The 21,841-nt window shown below is 34.5% G+C and overlaps 2 protein-coding genes across 5 annotated transcripts; both read left to right on the top strand.

Moving 5' to 3' along the window:
* Window positions 1-9,165: 9,165 nt before the first annotated feature.
* LOC124823447 (uncharacterized) lies at window positions 9,166-13,615 on the top strand. Of its 4 annotated transcripts, none has more exons than XM_047295648.2 (3): window positions 9,166-9,391; window positions 9,697-9,766; window positions 10,404-13,615. In XM_047295648.2, the coding sequence occupies exon 3, from the start codon at window positions 10,489-10,491 to the stop codon at window positions 13,471-13,473; it is 2,985 nt and encodes a 994-aa protein (XP_047151604.2). In that variant the 5' UTR covers window positions 9,166-9,391; window positions 9,697-9,766; window positions 10,404-10,488; the 3' UTR covers window positions 13,474-13,615. The 4 variants fall into 4 exon arrangements, with proteins under 4 accessions (XP_047151604.2, XP_047151603.2, XP_047151601.2 ...); XM_047295647.2 differs by having other exon boundaries at window positions 9,166-9,598; XM_047295645.2 differs by having other exon boundaries at window positions 9,166-9,614.
* A 4,162-nt stretch (window positions 13,616-17,777) lies between these two features.
* On the top strand, window positions 17,778-20,282 carry LOC148205438 (uncharacterized). The gene is made up of 2 exons (XM_088104514.1): window positions 17,778-18,991; window positions 19,208-20,282. Exons 1-2 carry the CDS (start codon window positions 17,778-17,780, stop codon window positions 20,280-20,282), a joined length of 2,289 nt encoding a protein of 762 aa, XP_087960640.1.
* The last annotated feature ends 1,559 nt before the right edge of the window (window positions 20,283-21,841 follow it).

The following is a 21,841-nucleotide window of genomic DNA, read 5'->3' as shown; positions in this document are numbered from 1 at the left end:
ATGACACAAAAGTTCAAAGCAAAATATAAAATGATTGCATTAAGAATTAAGCAAAGTTATTTAGTAAAAAGTAAACATAATTTATTTGAATTTGATTTTTCTAATATAAACTAGCGTGTTATATTAACAGTTGTTTCTTGATAATTGATATAAGTGGTAATACTTATAAATTTCTTAAAATAAGGTTTTGTTTTTGAGTCCATCCAAAGAAAGAAATGTTATATAACAGTAATTTAATTTTATCACAATGTAGATGTGTTAAAACACAAACTCCATCAAGAAAAACTACATGTTGTATAAGGCCCAAAACATATGTAAGTGTCCATATTTATTTCGACATCTTCATTAAAAAACGGGTTTTATCTCTATAAAACATTAATGATGTTCCCTTTACTTTGTGTTACTTTCACCTGTTGACGAAAAAAGTTGTAAGACTAACTTTTTTAGTTTCATAACGTGAATTCAGCAGTGATTCGCGCTTATGTGTCACAAAAGATGTGAAATGGTTTTTCTTGGCTTTTTCAATAGTTCTTTTCCTCGTTAACTCAATTCTTTATGAACATATTTCATTGTATGGCCATTAACACAAAAAGTATGTTGACTCAATGTATGAAACACTCCCAACAAACATGTCCCATCATATCTTTGACCCCAACATTGTTTGGTCAACGTCCAAGTCAAATTATGATATTATTAAGCTTCAAAACCTATAATGATTGATAAAATATAAATCATATTTTGGACGAGTCTCTTTGTAAGGTTTTTTAGAAAAATAAAATCATATTCTAATTTTCATAAATTAAAATTATTTATTTATATATTAATTAATTTGTAAAAAATTCCTCATATTAATAACACTTCCTTCAAAATGTTATGAAACTTTTAATATAAAATATGACATATATAGGTATATAAATATAAAACAATATATATACGTAACTAAATAGTAATATCTCAAAATCACTTATTAAAAAATTCATCCATTATATATAGAGAGAGAGAGTTTATGTTGGTCTTTAAAACCATCCTGTGCTTGCACACTCATTAATGCATGACTTCTAACAATCCAATACAATTAATATATAAAAAAGGATTGGTAAGTGATCTAAAATTTCAAACGTAATAATTAATATTATAATTATAAAAAAAAAATTATCACTTTATATAAGATTAAACGTTATGGTAACTATTCGCAAGACAAGTTTATCAAATATTAACATTTGATTTAAGTATTTATTCACTCAAAGGGTTGCTTAGAAGTAATTATGGTAATTCCTTATCCATATTGTGACAAATAACATTGCATCAAATAATCTTCATATTAATTAATCTCATGCAACTTTTAGGCACTCATATATGTTATCATCATTTTTTCACATCACATACCAAATATATTCCAAATGCCGACACATTACACTATATGTAAACCACGAATCTAAAAATACTAACACAGTATCATCCATGATATAAATTTGCAAAATATAAATCAAGTAGTTAGAATAATTTCAATTCTAATTTTAATATGCTGCTGATTATCTAAAACAACCACTCTTGAAATATATTACACTCAAACGGTAAAATAAACTTATTTTTTTCCTTTTCATGCAAATACAACAACGTATAATTCTACTAATAAGAACAGTTAAGATATTAAGCATAACTATTAAATTTATTTACATATTATATAAACTTTCAATATTTCTAAAAATAGAATTTAAAAAGTATTCTTCAGAATGAAAGTATTTACAGATAGGACTGGATCAAAATATATGTTTATATATATATATATATATATATATATATATATATAATATGGAAAAACTAAAGTTTTAAAGTATCTACTAACAATCTCTCTATTGTTTACTATTCTTATATGTATCATTTTTTACTCTACGTATCATACAGTTAAAAAATTATAGATTAAACAAAAAAAACAGGATAAGTTAGTGTAATTGTAATAATTCATAGTAATAAAAGTTTATCATATCATAATGAAATTAATTTTCATTAATACAATAATAAAATATTTTTAATTAACAATTAAATGTTTACAAGACAATATCCACAATGACCTATTGACACTTAATTCTATATTTATAAGACAAGTGTATTAAGTAGAATCATAAATTGTACATCCGTAATGTGAATACTTAGTATATTTTTTGTAATACTACCTAGGATCTACTCTCCCAAATAATTCAGACATGTGTCCTCATCACTATAACAAGATTAATTCACTATGACTTGTTAGAATGATACTCTTTCATACCAAAACTTACTATAGTCTCACAACTAGATATATTTCTTTATGTGAGTTGGATTCTATAACAAACTTTAGAATCATCATTTAATACACCCTTAAACTCAATATCAGCATGATACTTCCTCCTTGGAAATTTCTACACATACATGCATGCATCGTACTTTTCATATTATTTCATTCATTTATATCAATAAATCAACACATTAAACATGATTAAGATAATCTAAATTGTGTAAATTATCTAATTCAAAGAGCAACACCTGATCAAACCTCCTTGGCACCCATTCCCTTGAGTCTTTAGAGCTCCCTATAATTTAATTTTAGATGGCCCTCAGCGACCTCCATTGGACATAACAACCACTCCTCTAAAGCTTATTTTCAAGTGAGCGTCCAACCCAAAGTAACACAATCGCCCTAGACAATTAAAACTCATTGTCAAGTGAGTGCCTAACGATCTACATTCTAACCATTAGAACTTACTTCACTTTTTTGCTTTACGCTTAACGATTATATGACATTGTCTAACCCATATTAGTAAATCTGATTATGATTTAACTAGAATATGTTATCCAATTTGCCTATCCAAGTAATTCAACCCCTTTCTTAGTTCAAAATGTGTTATTTTAATTCAAAACAGACCTCAGGTAGAGTAAATTGGACAATCCTAATCCTATTGTAACCAATAAGTTTCAGAGATACAATTTCCACTTAATGTAAAAATTCAATTCAATATATTAATAGTTTTAAGTAATGCAAAAATTCTTAACTCAAGACTACTCATAGTTTTAGTTTTCGCATAATAATCTAATTATTTACACAAACATCGTATAACAAATTTAAACATATCACAATCATCATAACTAAATAAAGATTAACTTTAGATTATTTTTTATTCATGTATTTCAAAATACTAAACCAACTAAAAAATAGAAAAAAAATTAATCTACTCTATTTTATATTGTTTTTTACACACACGTGTAAATTTAAAATTTTGTTTAACTTATCTATAAATCAGTTTTGATTTATAAAAAATTATGAAAAAAGAATTAAGTTTAAGAGAAAATAACTGTAACTAAATAGTGCATTTATTTATAATAACTAAAGTCTGAAAAAGCATGTCCAAACAATTCTGAGAAAATATGTTATTATGTTATCATCATGTAAATCAATCAATCTTAATATTTTATTTTATTGAATAAATATATTCATACTTAATAAATGTTGTATATATACATTGAAAAATGGGTAATTACAAAAATAAAAGATAAACTACATTTAGCACATAACTGAACTGGTATGACAGTACCATTAGTATTTTAAACTGGTTTTCATTTTGAAAAGCAATGAAGATGATTGATGTTGTGAAGAAGATGATTTGGTTTGAGTGTGTTGGGTCCATTAATGATGAAATTGTGCCCTTCCTTTCTGGCACACATAAAAGATTGTGGGGACACAGCTTTTGATGCTAAGAATTTGAAGTGCCCTAAAATTCAAACTATTTTTGTCTTTTAGTTAGCAGAATGTGTCTGAATGGGAGCCGTTAAAACGACAAAGTTTTGTTAATGGTCTCACATGGGGGCATATGCTTCCCATCGCCATCCCTTAAAAAGAGCGTTTTGGAGTGATGTTGAAATGCCCTAATCAAATTTGCTGTAAGTCAATACCACACTGTCCTTTTCTGCTGCTCCGATCATTCACCTATTTTCTTAATTCTTCTCACACATATTTATGTTTAAAAATTATTTTGTATATATTGAAAGTAAAGAAACAAATGACATTGTTAATTAATTTTTTATTTTATATTTTCAAGCAATTAAATATGTGTACTTTTTATTTAATAAAAATATAAATAATAATTATCGGAAATGTTTCCCCGTTAAATACAGAAGTAAATCTTGACAATTTTTTTGATACACATATTCAAAAAGTAACTATATATTTTATAGAACTCACTTATTCAAAATATTTAAAATATACCTGGTCTTGAATGGGCTAACTTATTTCCTTACCCATCTTATTTTTTCAATGTTTTCAGCTATTTATGAAATAATTACCACATCACTTTATTTGAAAGTTTTTATCAACTAATACTTATTGATGCAGTATAAATAAAGTACATTTTCATATAAATCAAAATTAATTTATTTACAAGTTTAAAATTCTTTGAAGAAAATGAAAAGAACTTCCATGAAGTATTGATAAATTAAAGTTAATTCATGGGAAAAAAAAATCTTATTTAACTTTTTTATACGTATTTATTGAGATACTGATCTAAGCCCAGACTTTAGGTAACCTTTTACTTATAACTTATATAAAAGAAAAAGTTTAATTCGAATTCTTATTCTATTGTAAACTTGTACACAAATACTTATGCAATAAACATTAATTCATCAATTAAATTAGCCTTAAATTAATTTATTATTTAAACAAGTCTTAAATCTATGATGCTTTTGGAAAGAACAAACAGCCAGCAAAAAAGAAGTACATATAATTTCTAAATCATTTTTCCCTAAAATTAAAAGGTGGCAAGTGAACATTGTTTTTGTTGAGTTAAGAATAAGATACACTATTTCGTATTTGTCCTTTCCAAACAGTTTTTTTATACCAACAACTACATGAATTAATTGACACAAATATGCTTTAGCTTAATTAATAATTTCAAGTTTACATGTTTAGTATGTGATTAATTAAATATCTAAAATAATTTTATCATCTACAGTTGTTCTATTTAATTGGAGCAGAATTAGTTCTTATAGAATATCACATGTAGTATCTAAAAATAACTAATTCTGTATTTTCCAATACTTGTATTCTTTTGGGTGTATTCTCGAAATTGGTATGCACTTAGGAATTCCCAATAACATATTAAAAGATCAACTATTTTTCAGATTAATACTAAGTTTTACTTAATAATTAAAAATATAATGAAAAGAGGGTGCTATTAACATTAATTTTATAAAAGGGAAATTCATCAACTATATATTTTTATATTTTTCCTATAGTTCTAATTAGGTTATATAAAATTAGTTTCCCTTTTTGTGATACATTAGCATTTGTACCCGTACGATATTTTTAAAAATTAAAATATATTTATTATATTAATGTGACTTTTATAAAAATGTAATTATAATTTAATATAAATGTTTTGTTTTATATAATTAAATAATAATATTTTGATTTATTTATGATGAGAAATGTATTTGAATTATATATATATATATATATATATATATATATATATATAATAAAATGTATAGTATATAATTGTTTTAAATAATATATTGTGATTGAGTTAACGAGAATAAAGAATACATATTCAATTTTAAATGAAACATTGGTTAGTGACGTGTACTTTAATGTAAATAGTAGATTATGTGAGAATATAAATGATTGACACTATAAAAATATTCAGTTTTTGTAAAAATATAAGTTATATAAAAATACAAATGATAAATTATGAAAAAAAAATTCTTATTTATTAGAAAAATATCGTATACTTTTTTTTATATCAATTTCTATATCAATTATAATTAGAATCAATATAAATTTTATTTTTATTTATTATGAAAATGTTAACTTCATATATTATAGTTATCATACTTCTTATACCTAGTTGGTATAAATAATCGTTATAAATAATATATTTTGCACTGGTGTATAAATAATCATTCTAATTCTATGTATACTAATGTTCTTATGTGGAAAATCTATTAATATACAGTGATAAAAATCATATTACATTAATAATAATCAGAATATGCATTAACTAGAATCACTTGTTTACATACAAAATTAACTATAATAATACTCATTAATTATAAGAATAATTAATTAACCTTTAGACAATTTTAAAATGTTTTATAATAATAAACTTCAATTATTCATAATTTAGTATCATATTATCGGTAATTGAAATAAAAATATTAATAACTTAGTCAAATAATTTTAAAATTTTGCTTTCTTTGATTACTAACAAAATTGATCTTTGATTTCAAATAAATAAATATCTTTAATTATTATAAATCATACATAACATTTTTCTTAATTTTAAATAAAATTAGGATACATTATTTACATAATAAAATTAAAACACTAATTGTAATTCAGGTAAGAAGATAGTTTTCCAATTCAAATCTTTTATCTGCCATTCATATCAATAAAGATATTTAGATTTTCATATCTGGGTTGGATCAATTTTCAATTTGCATGATAGAAAATTATTTTTCCAACATAACTTTTATTGCATCCAATCCACATTAACAAGTGTCAATTCTCGAATTGCTTTCAATCCACATATTCAGGTCCCAAGAGAAAATACTTTTCAATTTACAATGATAAATTAATACGTAATAAAAATGCAGCTAAACAGCATTCATATTCAATTCATTCAATATAGACATAGTTTATCATAAGCAACTTACCATTTCAATTTGAAATCAAATTGCTTGGGAAATATAAAATTCCTAAATCTCATCATTAAGATTCTACTAATTTGGCTTGACTTGGGTAAAACATAATTTGGAAAAAAACATCATATAAGGAGAATCATAAATCTAACAACACATATTATAATATCACATGTAAATTAATTTGTAGTTTTTCTGCATTCTTAGTCTATTCTATTCTAGAAAACTATAGGATTTTAATATTTACAATTCTCACAACATAATCATAATAGAATACTGACCTTCATCCATGAGAGATCCTATAAGATGCATTGTTCAATCTTTCTATTCTCCAACCCCTGTCTCTCAATATATCTTTTTGTCTTTTTTTCTTTTTTCATACTTTCATTATGTGTAACTGTGAAAGAACTTTGTGTCTAGAGAAGAATCCTAATCCCTTTTATAAACCAGCTTCAATCTTTTTATTTTATGTTTATTTTATTTTATTATAATTTTTCATGATAACTAATAGATTCTTAAATCTTATTAAATCACATTTGAACTTATCATATATTTTAAATGAGTAAAATAATATAATTAATTTTTTAATTAATTTAAAAAAACAAATAAACATGTTGAATCCTTTAATTTGTAAGATGTTTTTTTTTTCACATCTATTGAAAACATTGAGAGGTTTGGTTATTCATCTCTGATTATTTATAGATAAAAAAATTAAAAAAACTGATAATATATATAGGAAAACAACTTTTTTTTTATAAAATTAATTATTGATAGTTTTAATTAGAAGACTTGAAATATATCAACACTTTAAGCTATATTTGATTTGAATATAATACTATCAAACCGTATTGGAGGAATGCAGTGAATTAAAAACAATAACATATTTTAAATTTTGAAAACACTAAAATTTTGCATATAAAAGAACATTAAACATAGAAAATCCAAACTCGGAATACCTAATAAAAAGAAAGGCTAAGGGTCAACTTAATTTGTTGTCATATATATATATATATATAGACACACACGCAGGAGTGTGATTTATTTTAAAAAATTCTTATATTTTATATTTGATTATCTCTATCTTTTATCACTTATAATGTATCCATGTCAATTTAACATATATTTTCAAACCAAAAAAACAATTCATTTTTATGGGTTATGATTGTTAACAGGTCTGTTCTTAACTCATTTTTACCATTTTGATGTCATTTTCAATCTAACAAAGTCCTTTTAGTTAGTATGTTGTTACTTTTCCAGGATATGACTCAATTCTTAAAAAGATCTTAGATTACTTATTAAAGAAGTTCATAGAAAAAACATCACTACCATTTTAAATAGAGGTTTTTAAGATAAAAGGACCATAATCAAATATGATACATTATTAGATAGTAGTGGACCAATACTTAAGTTTGGACCTGTCTTTTTATGACACATTCAAAACATTAACCATTTATTTTTAAATTTAAAACGTCGAATAATTATTACTCAGAGATTGACTGGTACCTAACAAATTTCTCCCTCGTGAAACTCATAACAAAACAAATGCGAGAGTTCCTTGCAAGTGTTAGAACATATTAAGTAGTTTTCTTTTAACCTTTTCAAAAAGATGATAACTTTATTTATAATGTTAAATATTTATCATGATATTCCTATAGAAATAGATAAGTACAGAAAATTAAAATTGTTTACTATATTTTTATATTTATTACATTTTATATTGTGTTTTTAACTTTTGTCTATGTTAAACAAAAACCTTATAATTTTTGTCAAATTGAACAAAAATTGAACAAAACTCCACTGAAAAGATACAATATATATGTATTGAGTTTAACTAGAATTTGACATAATTTTTTATCTAATATTTTAAAATAATGAATTAATGAATTTTTAATTTTATATAATATTTTGTTTTCTATTTTTATCTAATATAAAATTCTAATAATATGATGGATTTTGTATACAATATATAAGATCATCGAGGAAATTATGTAACTGTAAAATTGTGGTGACAAATTTCATAACCCATATACATACATGTATATAATGTATGTTTTATGACAACTTTAAAGAAAAGAAAATGGGGTATCTTGAATCCTATTAACAACATAGTAGGCTTGAAAAGACAACCTTGATTTATATTATCATTAAAAGGCTTCTTTTAAGAAGGAAAAAAAATGGAGATGCAATGCATCACAAGATGAATTGGGTATGGTGTAAGATCAGTGAGAGAAGAATGTAACTTCAGTCTCAGTCACAAATTTCACTACCAATCTCTTGTGATACTTTCCATTCTGAATTGAGGGATTTAAGAATCAACCATAAAACGATTCCTTAAGTTAGAATTTCAACACGTCACAAAACCCAGCAAAGTACAAAAGACCACGTTTGTTCTGGATTATCTTAATCAAAGCTAACTTTAAAAGCATCCACCGAAAAACACAAATATATATATAAAAAAAAAAAGAACAAACCAAAACCAAGAAGAGCTTAAAAAATGCGAATCCAAATGCCGAAATCATAGTAGGCATCTGCAAGATTTAACAGTAGTATAAATGGGCGTGGAGCCTACTTCGATTCCACCACACCCAAGTCAGATCCATAGCATTCTTCACTCTTGACACCCCATTCTGAACCTTGCAGGCTCAATAAAAACGCTACCGTAGCCAAAGATTCACAAGTCAAACCACTGTCACACAACCCACATCCAAAGATAACACTCCTTGTAAGGACTTAGCCGCAGTTTCTGCACCCATCAATACCTGCTGATAAAGTTGCCGCTTTTTGCCTTCATTTCTTTCAGTTTATCTCCTTTTCATCTCTTTCTCAAATGGGTGTCTGAGTCTGACACCATAGTTTCTTTCTCACTTCACTCATTACCAATTACTCAGCTATATGTTTTCTTCCTTTTTTTGGCTTCTCTTGTAATGATGTGTGTTTTAATTTTCGTAAGTTTGCTTCAGTTTTATCTTCTTACTCCTACAGTGCTTGGAAATTTGAATGCTTGGATCGTTTTGTTGACCTTTGCAGAGAAAAGAGATTGGTTGGTTTGGAAGGGAAACAGTGAATGTATGACACGGTGTTTCAGTTTCTCTGCCTAGTAAGTATTCAGATCTGAACCACATGAATGTAGTTTTGTCAATTAATTATTTTGATACCTGGATGTCCTTGTGATTTAATTTATTTTTCTTCTCAATGATTCTTCCTTCCCTTGTTTTTAAATTTGGTTGGTGAATTACTAAACAACGAATTATGAGTTTTCTTCAAGTGAGTTGAGTTTTTGCATTTCTGATTTTGGATCCTATTGTATGTGTAACAACAGCAATAAATGTCCCAAATTGGTGCTACTTTTCCTTACATGTTCAGGGTCAACATCATTTTTGTAAAGTAAATATTCTTTTTAGGTTGACCATCATGCTTCCTACCACTGGTAATTACTGTTTGTGATTTGACCAATTTATCTTTTTTTTTTCCTTTTTGGAAATTTTGAGATCTATAGAAGTGTAACATAGATGATGGTGGGACGGTTAACTTTTTCTTAAAAGTCTCGGACTTTGTCTGCCCTTCACCCTTTCTTTACTTTGTTCTTTTATATTACTAATTTCTGCTTTGTAGCACCAGAAGCATACAGTGCAGGACATTCGTTTTTGCTTTTTTCTGCAATATTGGAACACTGAATGATTGGAAATTTAGAATGCAGCTTCTGACTGATTAACTCTTTTCCTCAAACTTCACAGTTCATCTTCCAACAATTTTTATGTGCACGGGACATGGTGTCTTCCATAATCGGAAAACATTCACGAACCATCTGTAACATCAAGGATGGATATCCAAGAAGAGAGCTCCACCACAGTCGGACCCTTGACAACACCAAGTTTAAGGAACATGTCGTCCTCATCTTCAGCTTTTTTTTCAGCTAATCAGTCACCATTTTTCTCTCCAAGATCATCATCGTGCCAATTATCAGAGTCTTTGCAACCCGATGCTCCCAGTGACAGAATTCATCTAGATGTTGCTGCCCCCAGTAGCAGTTCAGGGATTCCAGAACCGAAGTCTCTAGTGAACGTTGGATGCACCTTCTCTGAAGTGGCTGCATCTCCAGCGGGCTGTAATGCAGGTGATTTACAGAAACTTGACCGCATATCTTCCTCAGTGGGCATCTCTAGTTGCACTGTGTCAGGTCACTTCCATCCCTATGATGATAATTATTCTGGACAGAAAGACAAGAGAAGTAAGAAAGGCAGAAACAAAAGAATATCTTCAACAGCAGGTTCTAGATCAGTTTCTTCTTATAGATTAAAGAGTTGTGATGTCTATATAGGATTACATGGTCGTAAACCTCCTCTAATAAGATTTGCCAATTGGCTGCGTGTCGAGTTGGAAATTCAAGGCATAAGTTGTTTTGTATCAGATAGAGCTGGATATAGGAACTCTTGTAAGCTAAGCATTGCAGAAAAAGCTATGGACGTGGCTTCTTATGGGATAGTAATTATAACAAGGAAGTCTTTCAAGGATCCGTACACAATTGAGGAACTGCAATTTTTCTCTGGCAAGAAGAACTTGGTCCCTATATATTTTGATCTGAGTCCAGCTGATTGTCTTGTGAGGGATATAATTGAGAAGAGGGGTGAGCTGTGGGAAAAACATGGAGGGGAGCTTTGGCTTTTGTATGGAGGGTTGGAGCAGGAGTGGAAAGATGTTGTTCATGGCCTCTCACGTGTTGAAGAACGGAAGTTGGAAGCTCAGGATGGAAACTGGAGAGATTGCATACTTAGGACTGTCACATTATTAGCAATGAAGTTAGGAAGAAGAAGTGCTGCTGAGCATTTAACAAAATGGAGGGAGAAAGTGAAAGAAGAGGAGTTACCTTTCACTCGGAATGAGAACTTCATTGGTAGGAAGAAAGAGCTTTCTCAACTGGAGTTTATGCTTTTTGGGGATGTTACTGGAGATTCAAGGCAAGACTATATTGATCTTAAGGCCAGACCCAAAAGAAGGCATTTGACTATTTGTCGCAGCAAGAGTAATGTGCAAGAGGAAAGGCATGTGGGAAATGGAAGCAGGGAGGAAAAAACACCAGTTCTGTGGAAGGAGTCAGAAAAAGAGATTGAAATGCAAAACATTGAGTTTTCTCACAGGCGATCAAGGCTCAAACGAGGTGGAAAGTATACTAGGCGGAAAAAAGGAATGAGGATATTATATGGGAAAGGCATTGCCTGCATATCAGGAGATTCAGGAATTGGTAAAACAGAACTTATTCTTGAGTTTGCTTACAGGTTTCACCAGAGATACAAGATGGTGCTATGGATAGGAGGGGAGAGCAGGTATATTAGGCAAAACTATCTTAACCTCAGGTCCTTTTTAGAAGTTGATGCGAGTGTTGAGAATAGTTTGGAGAAAACTAGGATAAAAGGATTTGAAGAACAGGAAGAAGCTGCTGTTTCTGGAATTCGCAAAGAGCTAATGCGAAACATTCCATATCTTGTGATCATTGATAATTTGGAAAGCGAAAAGGATTGGTGGGATCACAAACTTGTGATGGATCTTCTCCCTCGTTTTGGTGGAGAGACCCATGTAATTATATCAACTTGCCTTCCTCGTGTGATGAACTTGGAACCTCTGAAGCTTTCATACTTGTCTGGAGTTGAGGCAATGTCTCTAATGCTGGGAAGTGGCAAGGAGTATCCAGTTGCAGAGGTTGATGCTCTTAGAACAATTGAGGAAAAGCTTGGAAGGTTGACTTTAGGCCTGGCCATTGTCAGTGGAATTTTGTCTGAGTTACCTATAACACCAAGCAGGCTCTTAGATACCATAAACAGAATGCCCTTGAAGGACATGTCTTGGTGTAATAAAAAAGCTCACTCATTCCGGCAGAACACTTTCCTCCTGCAACTCCTTGATGTTTGTTTCTCAATATTTGATCATGCAGACGGCGCGAGGAGCTTGGCAACCAGAATGGTACTGGTAAGCGGATGGTTTGCACCTTGTGCAGTTTCAGTTTCCTTATTGGCACTTGCTGCTCAGAAGATACCAGAAAAGCAAAAGGGGACTTGTTTCTGGAGAAAATTACTGCAATCCTTAACATGTGGGTTCACATCCTCACACACCAAAAAATCAGAACTAGAAGCATGTTCTCTGCTGCTAAGATTCAATATTGCAAGGAGTAGTACTAAGCAAGGACATATACATTTCAATGAAATGATCAAACTATATGCTCGGAAGAGAGAAGTTACCGGGTCTGCACAAGCAATGGTTCAGGCTGTTATGAATCAAGGGTCAATATCTGAAAGCATAGAGCATTTATGGGCTGCATGTTTTCTGCTATTTGCATTTGGTCACAATCCTGCGGCTGTTGAAGTAGAGGTTTCAGAGCTGTTATGTCTTGTTAAAAAGGTGCTTCTGCCTCTTGCAATTCACACTTTCATAACCTACTCCAGATGCAGTGCTGCTCTAGAGCTTCTGCACCTTTGCACCAATGCGTTGGAGGCTGCAGACCAAGCATTGGTTACCCCAGTTGACAAGTGGTTCGACAAATCGCTGTGCTGGAGGTCCATCCAGACTAATGCTCAGTTGAATCCTTGCCTTTGGCAAGAGTTGGCTCTGTGTAGAGCCACTGTGCTTGAGACCAGGGGCAAGCTAATGCTCAGAGGTGCACAATTTGACATAGGGGATGATCTAATCAGGAAGGCTGTTTTCATCAGGACTTCAATCTGTGGTGAAGATCATCCAGATACCATATCTGCTCGTGAAACATTAAGCAAACTCACTAGACTAATTGCAAATGTCCAAATTCGAGCTTCCGCATAAACTTTATTCTGCATCTTGTAAGCAAACTCTAGAATCATACACTAGATTTTTAGAATAAAACTACTTCTGTATACTCTTTCATCGTACCTTCTACAGCATATTTTAAAAGTCTAATACGAGATACAATTTCATTTAAGAATTATTCCTCCTTCTTCACTTGGTTTTTTCTTCACATCTTTAGATTGCATCTCCACTTCACATCTTTAGATTGCATCTTCACTCGGTGTTAAGAAGTGAATTTAACTCTAACTCAACACCATAAAACTAATTTATAAGACGATGTTTGCACTCACTTGTATATTGGTGTTATCTGTAATCGATATAACTTCCAACACTTGGTTAATTACCCTTCTGGAGATACTTTTGCAAACTAATTTTCCTTTTCCTACTGTTGCGTTGCACTAATGCCACACTTGATTAGTTGTGTTTGTGTTGTAAAAGTCTTAGCTTGAGCCATCAATAAGCAGCTTCTGCCAGTAGAAGGAGTTTCTCAGCATTTCACTTTTTATCACCTGCACGATCTCAACAAATTTCACAATGTGTTGTGTAATTTACTCTATAGTCTGTCTTTTTTTCAACAGTTCTGATGCAGCGTTTGCTACATATGATATCTTGCTTATTATTAACATTGTGGTCTTTGATTAGTCCCTATTGTTATTAAGTATAAATATAAATTTATTCTCTCAAATATAATCTGTTTTTAGTTATGCAGAAATATTTATTAATTTTAAATCTATTATGTGAGACCCTTAATAATTAGCATAAATTAATTCTGACACCTCCACATTTAGCACGCACCACAACCAATAATCATTACCTCTAAACTCACTCCCAATTCTGATTTCATCTCTGCTGTACACTGACAAACGCACCATGTCACACACTCAGTGCATTAAAAACGCACCAAACGCTGCATGCAGGAGCACCACGTGTCACGTTGGAAGTTTCCAATTCAGAGTTTGGTGTGCAGGTGTCAGCTTGGGAAACGTTCGTTCAAACAAACATTATTTTATCAAACAAAACTGGATTTTCAGAAAACCCTCTCACCTGCACCACGCACTCTTCGTCTTCCTCTGAACCCAAACCTCCATTTTCTCCATCTTCTCTCTAAAGCTTCCAACTTCTCTCTACTGTTAATCTTACGTTACTTCTCCAAACCCGTTTTCAGCACCGTAGGAACATTCATCCAGCTGTGGTCTTCCTTTTGGACCGAACAGAACTGGAATCCAACTGGTAAGTTCCTCTCTTTAGTAGCTGTCCATTAGGGTTTCTTGCGAAACCATGCTCTCGGTTTATGCATGGACTGTATCTGAATAAATTCTGGTTGTGGGTGTTTAGATCAAGTGGTTAGATTGAGTGGAAGGAACTTAAGGGGCTGTTGCGTATAGAAGAACTGTAGTTGAACGTGTGGAAATCATATTTTAGGGCGTACACTGCTATCCAGGTAAGGGAAGCTTATAATTTTAATTGATACTTGCATGTTGTGTAAACTGATTTGCATGTGATAGAAGCATTATGTTTGAGCTGTATGGAGGACCACTGTTATGGATTATGATTCTGATTTTTGATTTATCTGTCATGAACGAGCACTGTTGACTGTATTATATATGTTTGGGTGGTTTGAAACTGCATGTTGGTTTGATTCGTATGAGTGATGGATGAATATTATAATGTATGAGTTATTAATGGGTTGATTGTTGAATGGGAATTAATCTGGAAGTAGAATTTATAAAGTTTAAAGATTTGAGAATTGTTTGAATTATAAAGTATATGTTGAGATGTTGAAATTTGGAAATTCGTTAAGCTTGAGAAATCTGAAAACCTAAATTATTCCCTTGATAATTGACGCTCGTCACTATACGGTCTTAGACCGTTCGGTTTTTCTTTAAAATAACTTAGAATAGAATTCATTCATTTGGAAAGAATTCTGCTCGAGAGCGAGCGTCCCCAGTTGATGGTCTGAGCGTTCGTCTAGCTCAACAGTATTTAAATATTTAAAACTTTATGAATAAGTAACGCTCGGTCTTATATCGAAGCGCTCGTCCTAAATAGCGTTCGGCCTTATGTTGAACGTTCGTCTTTGATAGCGTTCGTCCTTATGTCGAGCGTTCGTCCTTTATATTGTTCGGCCTTATGTCGAGCGATTCGTCATTCATAGCGTTCGGCCTTATGTCGAGCGTCCGTTCTTAATAATGCGCTCGGTCTTATCACGAGCGTCCATTCTAAATCTCGCTTGGTCTCATACCTCGCGTTCGTACTAATTGAATAATTATTTGATAAAATAGCGTTCGTTCTAAAGTATTAGACATTCATTCTCCGTACGTCCGTTAAATCTCTGGCCTTAGTTTTCATTATGCAACCATCTTCAAATATGATTCTAAGTATTCGTGACAATCCATTGTGTATTAAATCTGGTTCATATTTTTATCACAAATATTTTCTAAGTACCAGTACACTTCAAGTCGAGTCAGTTCATCTAACTGGCCAAATAGAAAATTACGTTTGTTGTATATTTCCCTGAGTATCCAGTAACTTTATTTGGACGTTCGTCCTACTTCTTCAATGGATTGAGCGTTCGTCATTTTTGACTCCTGAACCTAATGATGTAAAAGATGATGGAATATGATAAGTTAAAGTGTGAACACTATGAGATCTGAATTTATGATGTTGGATTTTGGACGAGCGTTCCAGGGAGGAACGTCTCATATATATATATATATATATATATTGAAAGATTGAATTGGTAAAGTATGACTATGGATAGCTAATGCTGGCTTGGTCCATCCTGATATTCCGTGATGCTCATCTTCACGTAGAAGGGAGTAGTCATGTGTGGGAATGGCAGGAGGTTCTATTCCTTAGGGGTACTTTGGATAGAGCTAACCTCGAGTGGCAGCTGTTGAGGGTATCCCAGTTACTACATCACTCGGGTGCAAGGACGCCTGTAGCTACACGGTTCATACAGTCCGGACGGTCGTCTATTATACTTATAAATTACTATGATGAATTGTGTTAAATTGTATGTTGTGCGTGTGCATTGAAATGTTGAATGAGTATGTTGGATGTATGAATTAAATATTATAAGCTTACCCTTTTCGTTTTCCTTGTGTTGTCAATTGTCCATGTACGTTCGTCCTGTCTTGCAATGATCATCCGTTGTGGATGTGAGCAGATGGTGGTGCATCTCTTGAAGAGATACTGGAAGAAGAAAATTTGGATGACGCAAATCTGGTTGAGGTGGAAGTCAAGGCCGAGCCTTAGAGCGCTCATTAGATTTGTGCTGTAAATGGTAGAATAGTTGTACGTACGGTTAAATGTTTTGTAAAACCGTTCGTCCTGTTTATCTCTGATTTCTATTTTGAACGTACGTTCTTTTGTACTGATGCCGTTAGGCTTTTAAACGCTGAGTTTAATGCAAAGACTGTTTATGTTACTGTTAATTGTAATTAATTCTCAATTATGGTAATTACTGTATTTTGGGATGTTACATTAGTGGTATCAGAGCAGTTTTGTTCTATTAAGGGACAATGTAGGGTTATGAGTTCATTGTGTTTTTGCTGGGTGCCTATTGCATGTTTAATGAGTTATTATTGTTTTAACTCTTGGACATAACTAACGCTCGTTTGTTTTTCTCTGTATCCAGAGAACAAATGGCACCTAGGCTACCTCCTCCTCCCCAACCGAATGAGTCCGATATGTCCAGCAATACTAGGTTGTTGGAAACCGTGGTTGAAAGGCTGCATCAACAGAACACAACGTTGCTGGAGCAGAACGCCACTCTGATGCAGCAAAACCAAGCTGCTATGCAAGGTTTGGAGGCCTCGCGTGTCAATTCTGAAAACACGCAAAGGCAGTTGATGGAAATCTTGGCTGCAACTAGAGGTGCGCCTGGAGCATCTTCTTCAAACGCTGCTCAACCTGCTGCCGAGTGGAGTTTGGAGAGCTTCCTGCAGCATCACCCAGCTAAGTTCAGTGGAAAGTGCCTCCCTGATGAGGCTGATCAGTGGCTGGGAGATATTGAGAGAATTTTCAACGCCAAACGCTGCCCAGATGTGAACAGGTTGGCGTACGCTGAGTATTTGTTGACTGGTGAGGCGAACCACTGGTGGACGAGCGTGAAAGCTCTCTTGACAGACGCTCAAACTCCTATTACTTGGGAAGTGTTTAGGAGTAAATTCTATGAAGAATATTTTCCTGATAGCGTCCGGTTTGCAAAAGAGGTGGAGTTTCTTCAACTGGTCCAAGGCGGGATGTCTATTTCTGAATATACGAACAAGTTCAAACACTTGGTTCGTTTCAACACGATGGCCACAAACGAAGAATGGCAGTGCCGTAAGTTTGAAAACGGACTGCGGAGTGACTTGAAGGTTTTGATCTCCAGCTTGTGTATACGGACGTTTCCTGCCATGGTGGAAAGGGCCAAGGTTTTAGAGAAGAACATGGCAGAAGCGGAAAGGCACAAGAAGCAACAGCAAGTGAGTAGAGGACCTATAGTTTCCAGGGGCAATGTTACTTCAAGAAGAGCCCCGTACGCTCGTCCAAACCACCCATCTAATGCGAGCGGTTCTCAAGCTTTAGTTCCTGCTGGACGAGCTGGTCAGTATGAAAATGTTACGTGTTTCCAGTGTGGAGGACCACACTACCGTTCGTCCTGTCCTCAATTGGTGGGAGTGAAGCACTGTAATCGTTGTGGGCGAAACGGACACTTGGATAATGAGTGTAACATGGGTGGACGAGCAGTGATGAGACCACCAAACGCTGGCAGAAATCAACCTAGAGGAGGACGAGCCCAAGCAGCAGGACGAGTGTATGCCATAACGGGTGCAGAGGCAGCCAACTCAGGTACACTCATCATCAGTACATGCCTTGTGTTTGGTACATCTTGCTGCGTGTTATTTGATTCGGGAGCAACGCATTCCTTCATCTCGAAGGCGTGCGTTTGCAAGCTGGGATTAGAAGTGAGTGAGATGCCGTTCGATCTGGTGGTGTCAACACCAGCGGCTGGAGAGGTTAGGACGTCCACTATGTGCGTCCGGTGTCCTATAGAATTGGAAGGGCGTAAGTACAAAGTTAATCTCATCTGCCTACCTCTTCAAGGGTTGGAGGTGATTCTAGGAATGGATTGGTTGGCTACCAATCACATCCTCATAGATTGTGGGAAAAAAGAGTTGGTGTTTCCGGATGAAGAAGAAGAAGAATTTTCAGTAACGCTCAGTCAATTAAAGGAGGATATAATGGAAGGAGCAAGCTGTTTCCTGATCATGACACATGAAGATCAGGAGTTCGGAGAATTAGGAAAAGAACGAACGTCCAGGGAAGGCGGTATTGAACGAACGGTCGTGGACGAGTTTCCAGACGTCTTTCCGGAAGAGATCCCTGGACTGCCTCCTGTTCGGGAAGTTGAATTCACCATAGATTTGGTGACGACAGCAGCACCTATCTCGGTTCAACCGTACCGAATGGCGCCTGCAGAGTTGGCCGAATTGAAGAAACAAATTGAAGAACTCTTGGACAAGCAGTTTATTAGACCGAGCGTGTCACCATGGGGAGCGCCTGTACTATTAGTGAAGAAGAAGGATGGCAGCTCTCGGTTGTGCATAGATTACAGGCAGTTAAATAAGCTGACCATCAAGAACAAATACCCATTGCCGAGGATAGATGACTTGCTAGATCAACTGCATGGGGCTGCAGTATTTTCAAAGATTGATTTGAGATCCGGATATCATCAAATCAGAGTTAAGGAGGATGATATTCATAAGACAGCGTTCAGGTCTCGGTATGGGCATTATGAATACGTGGTGATGCCATTTGGAGTGACGAACGCTCCAGCCGTGTTCATGGAATATATGAATCGCATCTTCAGGCCTTATTTGGATAAGTTTGTAGTCATCTTCATAGATGATATTCTCATCTATTCCAAGACAGAAGACGAGCATGAGGAACATCTTAGACTTGTACTTGGAGTATTACGTGAGAAGGAATTATATGCAAAGCTGTCCAAGTGCGAATTCTGGATGAAGGAGGTGCAGTTTTTGGGACATGTGGTGTCGGCTGGAGGCATCTCAGTAGATCCAGCTAAAGTGCGAGCGGTGTTGGATTGGAAGAGTCCGCGTACGGTCACTGAGGTTCGTAGCTTTGTGGGACTCGCGGGCTACTATAGGCGTTTTATTGAAGGATTTGCTAAGATAGTAGCCCCGCTAACTCAGTTGACTAGGAAGGATCAACCGTTCGCCTGGACTGATCTGTGTGAGGAGCGTTTTCAGGAGCTGAAAGTGAAATTAACGAGCGCTCCGGTATTAATCATTCCAGACACGTCCAAGCCCTTTGAAGTATACTGTGACGCATCTCATCAAGGGCTTGGCTGTGTGCTTATGCAAGAGAGACGAGCGGTAGCGTACGCGTCTCGCCAACTGAAGGTTCACGAGAGAAATTATCCAACGCACGACCTGGAATTGGCAGCGGTCGTTTTCGCACTGAAGATTTGGAGGCACTACTTGTACGGGTCTACATTCCAAGTCTTCAGTGATCACAAGAGCCTCAAGTATCTATTTGATCAAAAGGAGCTGAACATGAGGCAGAGGCGTTGGTTGGAATTTTTGAAGGACTATGAATTTGAGTTGCTCTATCATCCTGGAAAGGCTAATGTTGTGGCGGACGCTCTAAGCAGGAAGGCAGTACATGTGTCGGTGATGATGGTGAAAGAGCTCGGTTTGGTAGAGAGTTTTAGAGATCTAAGGTTGCAGTTTGAGTTGGAACCGAACAGTATTAAGTGCTGTAACCTTAGAATATCTAGCAATATCTTTGATTGAATTAGAATGAAGCAACGAGAGGATGAAGAGTTGGTGAAGATTCTAAGCGCGCTCGGTTCGGATCAGGCCAAACATTTCAATACAGGAACGGACGGCCTACTGCGTTACATGGGTAGGACGTGCGTTCCCAATGATGGCGAGTTGAAGCGGATTATACTGGAGGAAGCACATCACAGTCGTCTTAGCATACACCCCGGTATGACTAAGATGTATCAAGATCTTAGAAGCTCGTTCTGGTGGCCTGGAATGAAGAGTGATGTCGCTCGCTTTGTGGCTTCTTGCTTAACTTGTCAGCGTGCTAAAGCCGAGCACCAACGACCAGGTGGATTGCTTCAACAATTGGAGATTCCTGAATGGAAGTGGGACAGCATCTCCATGGACTTTGTGACTCATCTACCACGCACGGTCAGGAATCATGATTCAATCTGGGTGATCGTGGATAGATTAACTAAGAGCGCCCACTTCTTAGCCGTGAACTTGAAGATGTCAATGACAAATTTGGCTAAGTTGTACATCAAGGAGATCGTTCGTCTTCATGGAGTGCCTTCAAGCATAATTTCTGACCGAGACACGAGATTCACATCTCGGTTTTGGCAATCGTTACAAGGCGAGTTGGGAAGCAAACTGCAGATGAGTTCAGCGTATCATCCTCAAACGGACGGTCAGTCCGAACGTACCATCCAGACGCTGGAAGATTTACTGAGGACGTGCGTCCTAGATCACTTGGGCGCCTGGGATGAAATACTGCCGCTAGTGGAATTTACTTACAACAACAGCTTTCAAACTAGCATTGGGATGGCGCCGTTTGAAGCTCTCTATGGGAGGAAATGCCGAACGCCACTTTGCTGGTTCCAAGAGGGAGAGAACGTGCTAACTGGACCTGAGCTCATCCAGCAAACGACTGACAAAGTTAAGTTGATCCAGGAAAGATTGAAGACGTCCCTGAGCAGACAGAAATCATATGCGGATAGGAGAAGAAGACCTTTGGAGTTTGCTACAGGAGATCACGTATTTTTGAGACTTAACCCAATCACTGGAGTAGGCAGAGTCGTTCGTCCAAAGAAGCTATCTCCCAAGTTCATAGGGCCGTACCAGATTTTGAAGAAGATTGGACCAGTAGCTTATGAACTCGCGTTGCCCCCTCAACTAGCAAATCTTCATCCTGTTTTCCACGTATCCCAACTCAGAAAGTACATAGCTAATCCCTCTCATGTCTTAGAACTGGAAGACATTCAACTACAACCGAACCGAACGCTGGAGTTGCAACCAGTCCGCATTGAAGACGTTCGCACCAAGCTACACAAGAGAAAAGACGTTCGTTTAGTGAAGGTAGTGTGGGATGCCGAGACTGGTGATTCAACGTGGGAAGTGGAGAGCGCCATGAAGGACTTGTATCCACACTTATTCACGGGTAAGTTCTAAATTTTCGAGGACGAAAATTTTTGTAGTTAGGGAGAATGTGAGACCCTTAATAATTAGCATAAATTAATTCTGACACCTCCACATTTAGCACGCACCACAACCAATAATCATTACCTCTAAACTCACTCCCAATTCTG

This window comes from Vigna umbellata, chromosome 1 (genome assembly GCF_029865625.1).
Source record: "Vigna umbellata cultivar VRB3 chromosome 1, Vumbellata_1.0, whole genome shotgun sequence".
NCBI lineage: Eukaryota > Viridiplantae > Streptophyta > Magnoliopsida > Fabales > Fabaceae > Vigna > Vigna umbellata.
The sequence above is the reverse complement of the archived record's forward strand: the minus strand, read 5'-3'. Positions and strand labels throughout refer to the sequence as shown.

What these genes read in the sequence shown, in the direction of transcription:
- LOC148205438 (XM_088104514.1), top strand. Translation starts at nt 17,778, where the DNA reads ATGGCCACAAACGAAGAATGGCAGTGCCGTAAGTTTGAAAACGGACTG. An exon ending in GAAGAACTCTTGGACAAGCA is followed by an intron (nt 18,992 to 19,207) that starts GTTTATTAGACC and finishes TCATCAAATCAG; the next exon opens with AGTTAAGGAGGATGATATTC.
- LOC124823447 (XM_047295648.2), top strand. Translation starts at nt 10,489, where the DNA reads ATGGATATCCAAGAAGAGAGCTCCACCACAGTCGGACCCTTGACAACA.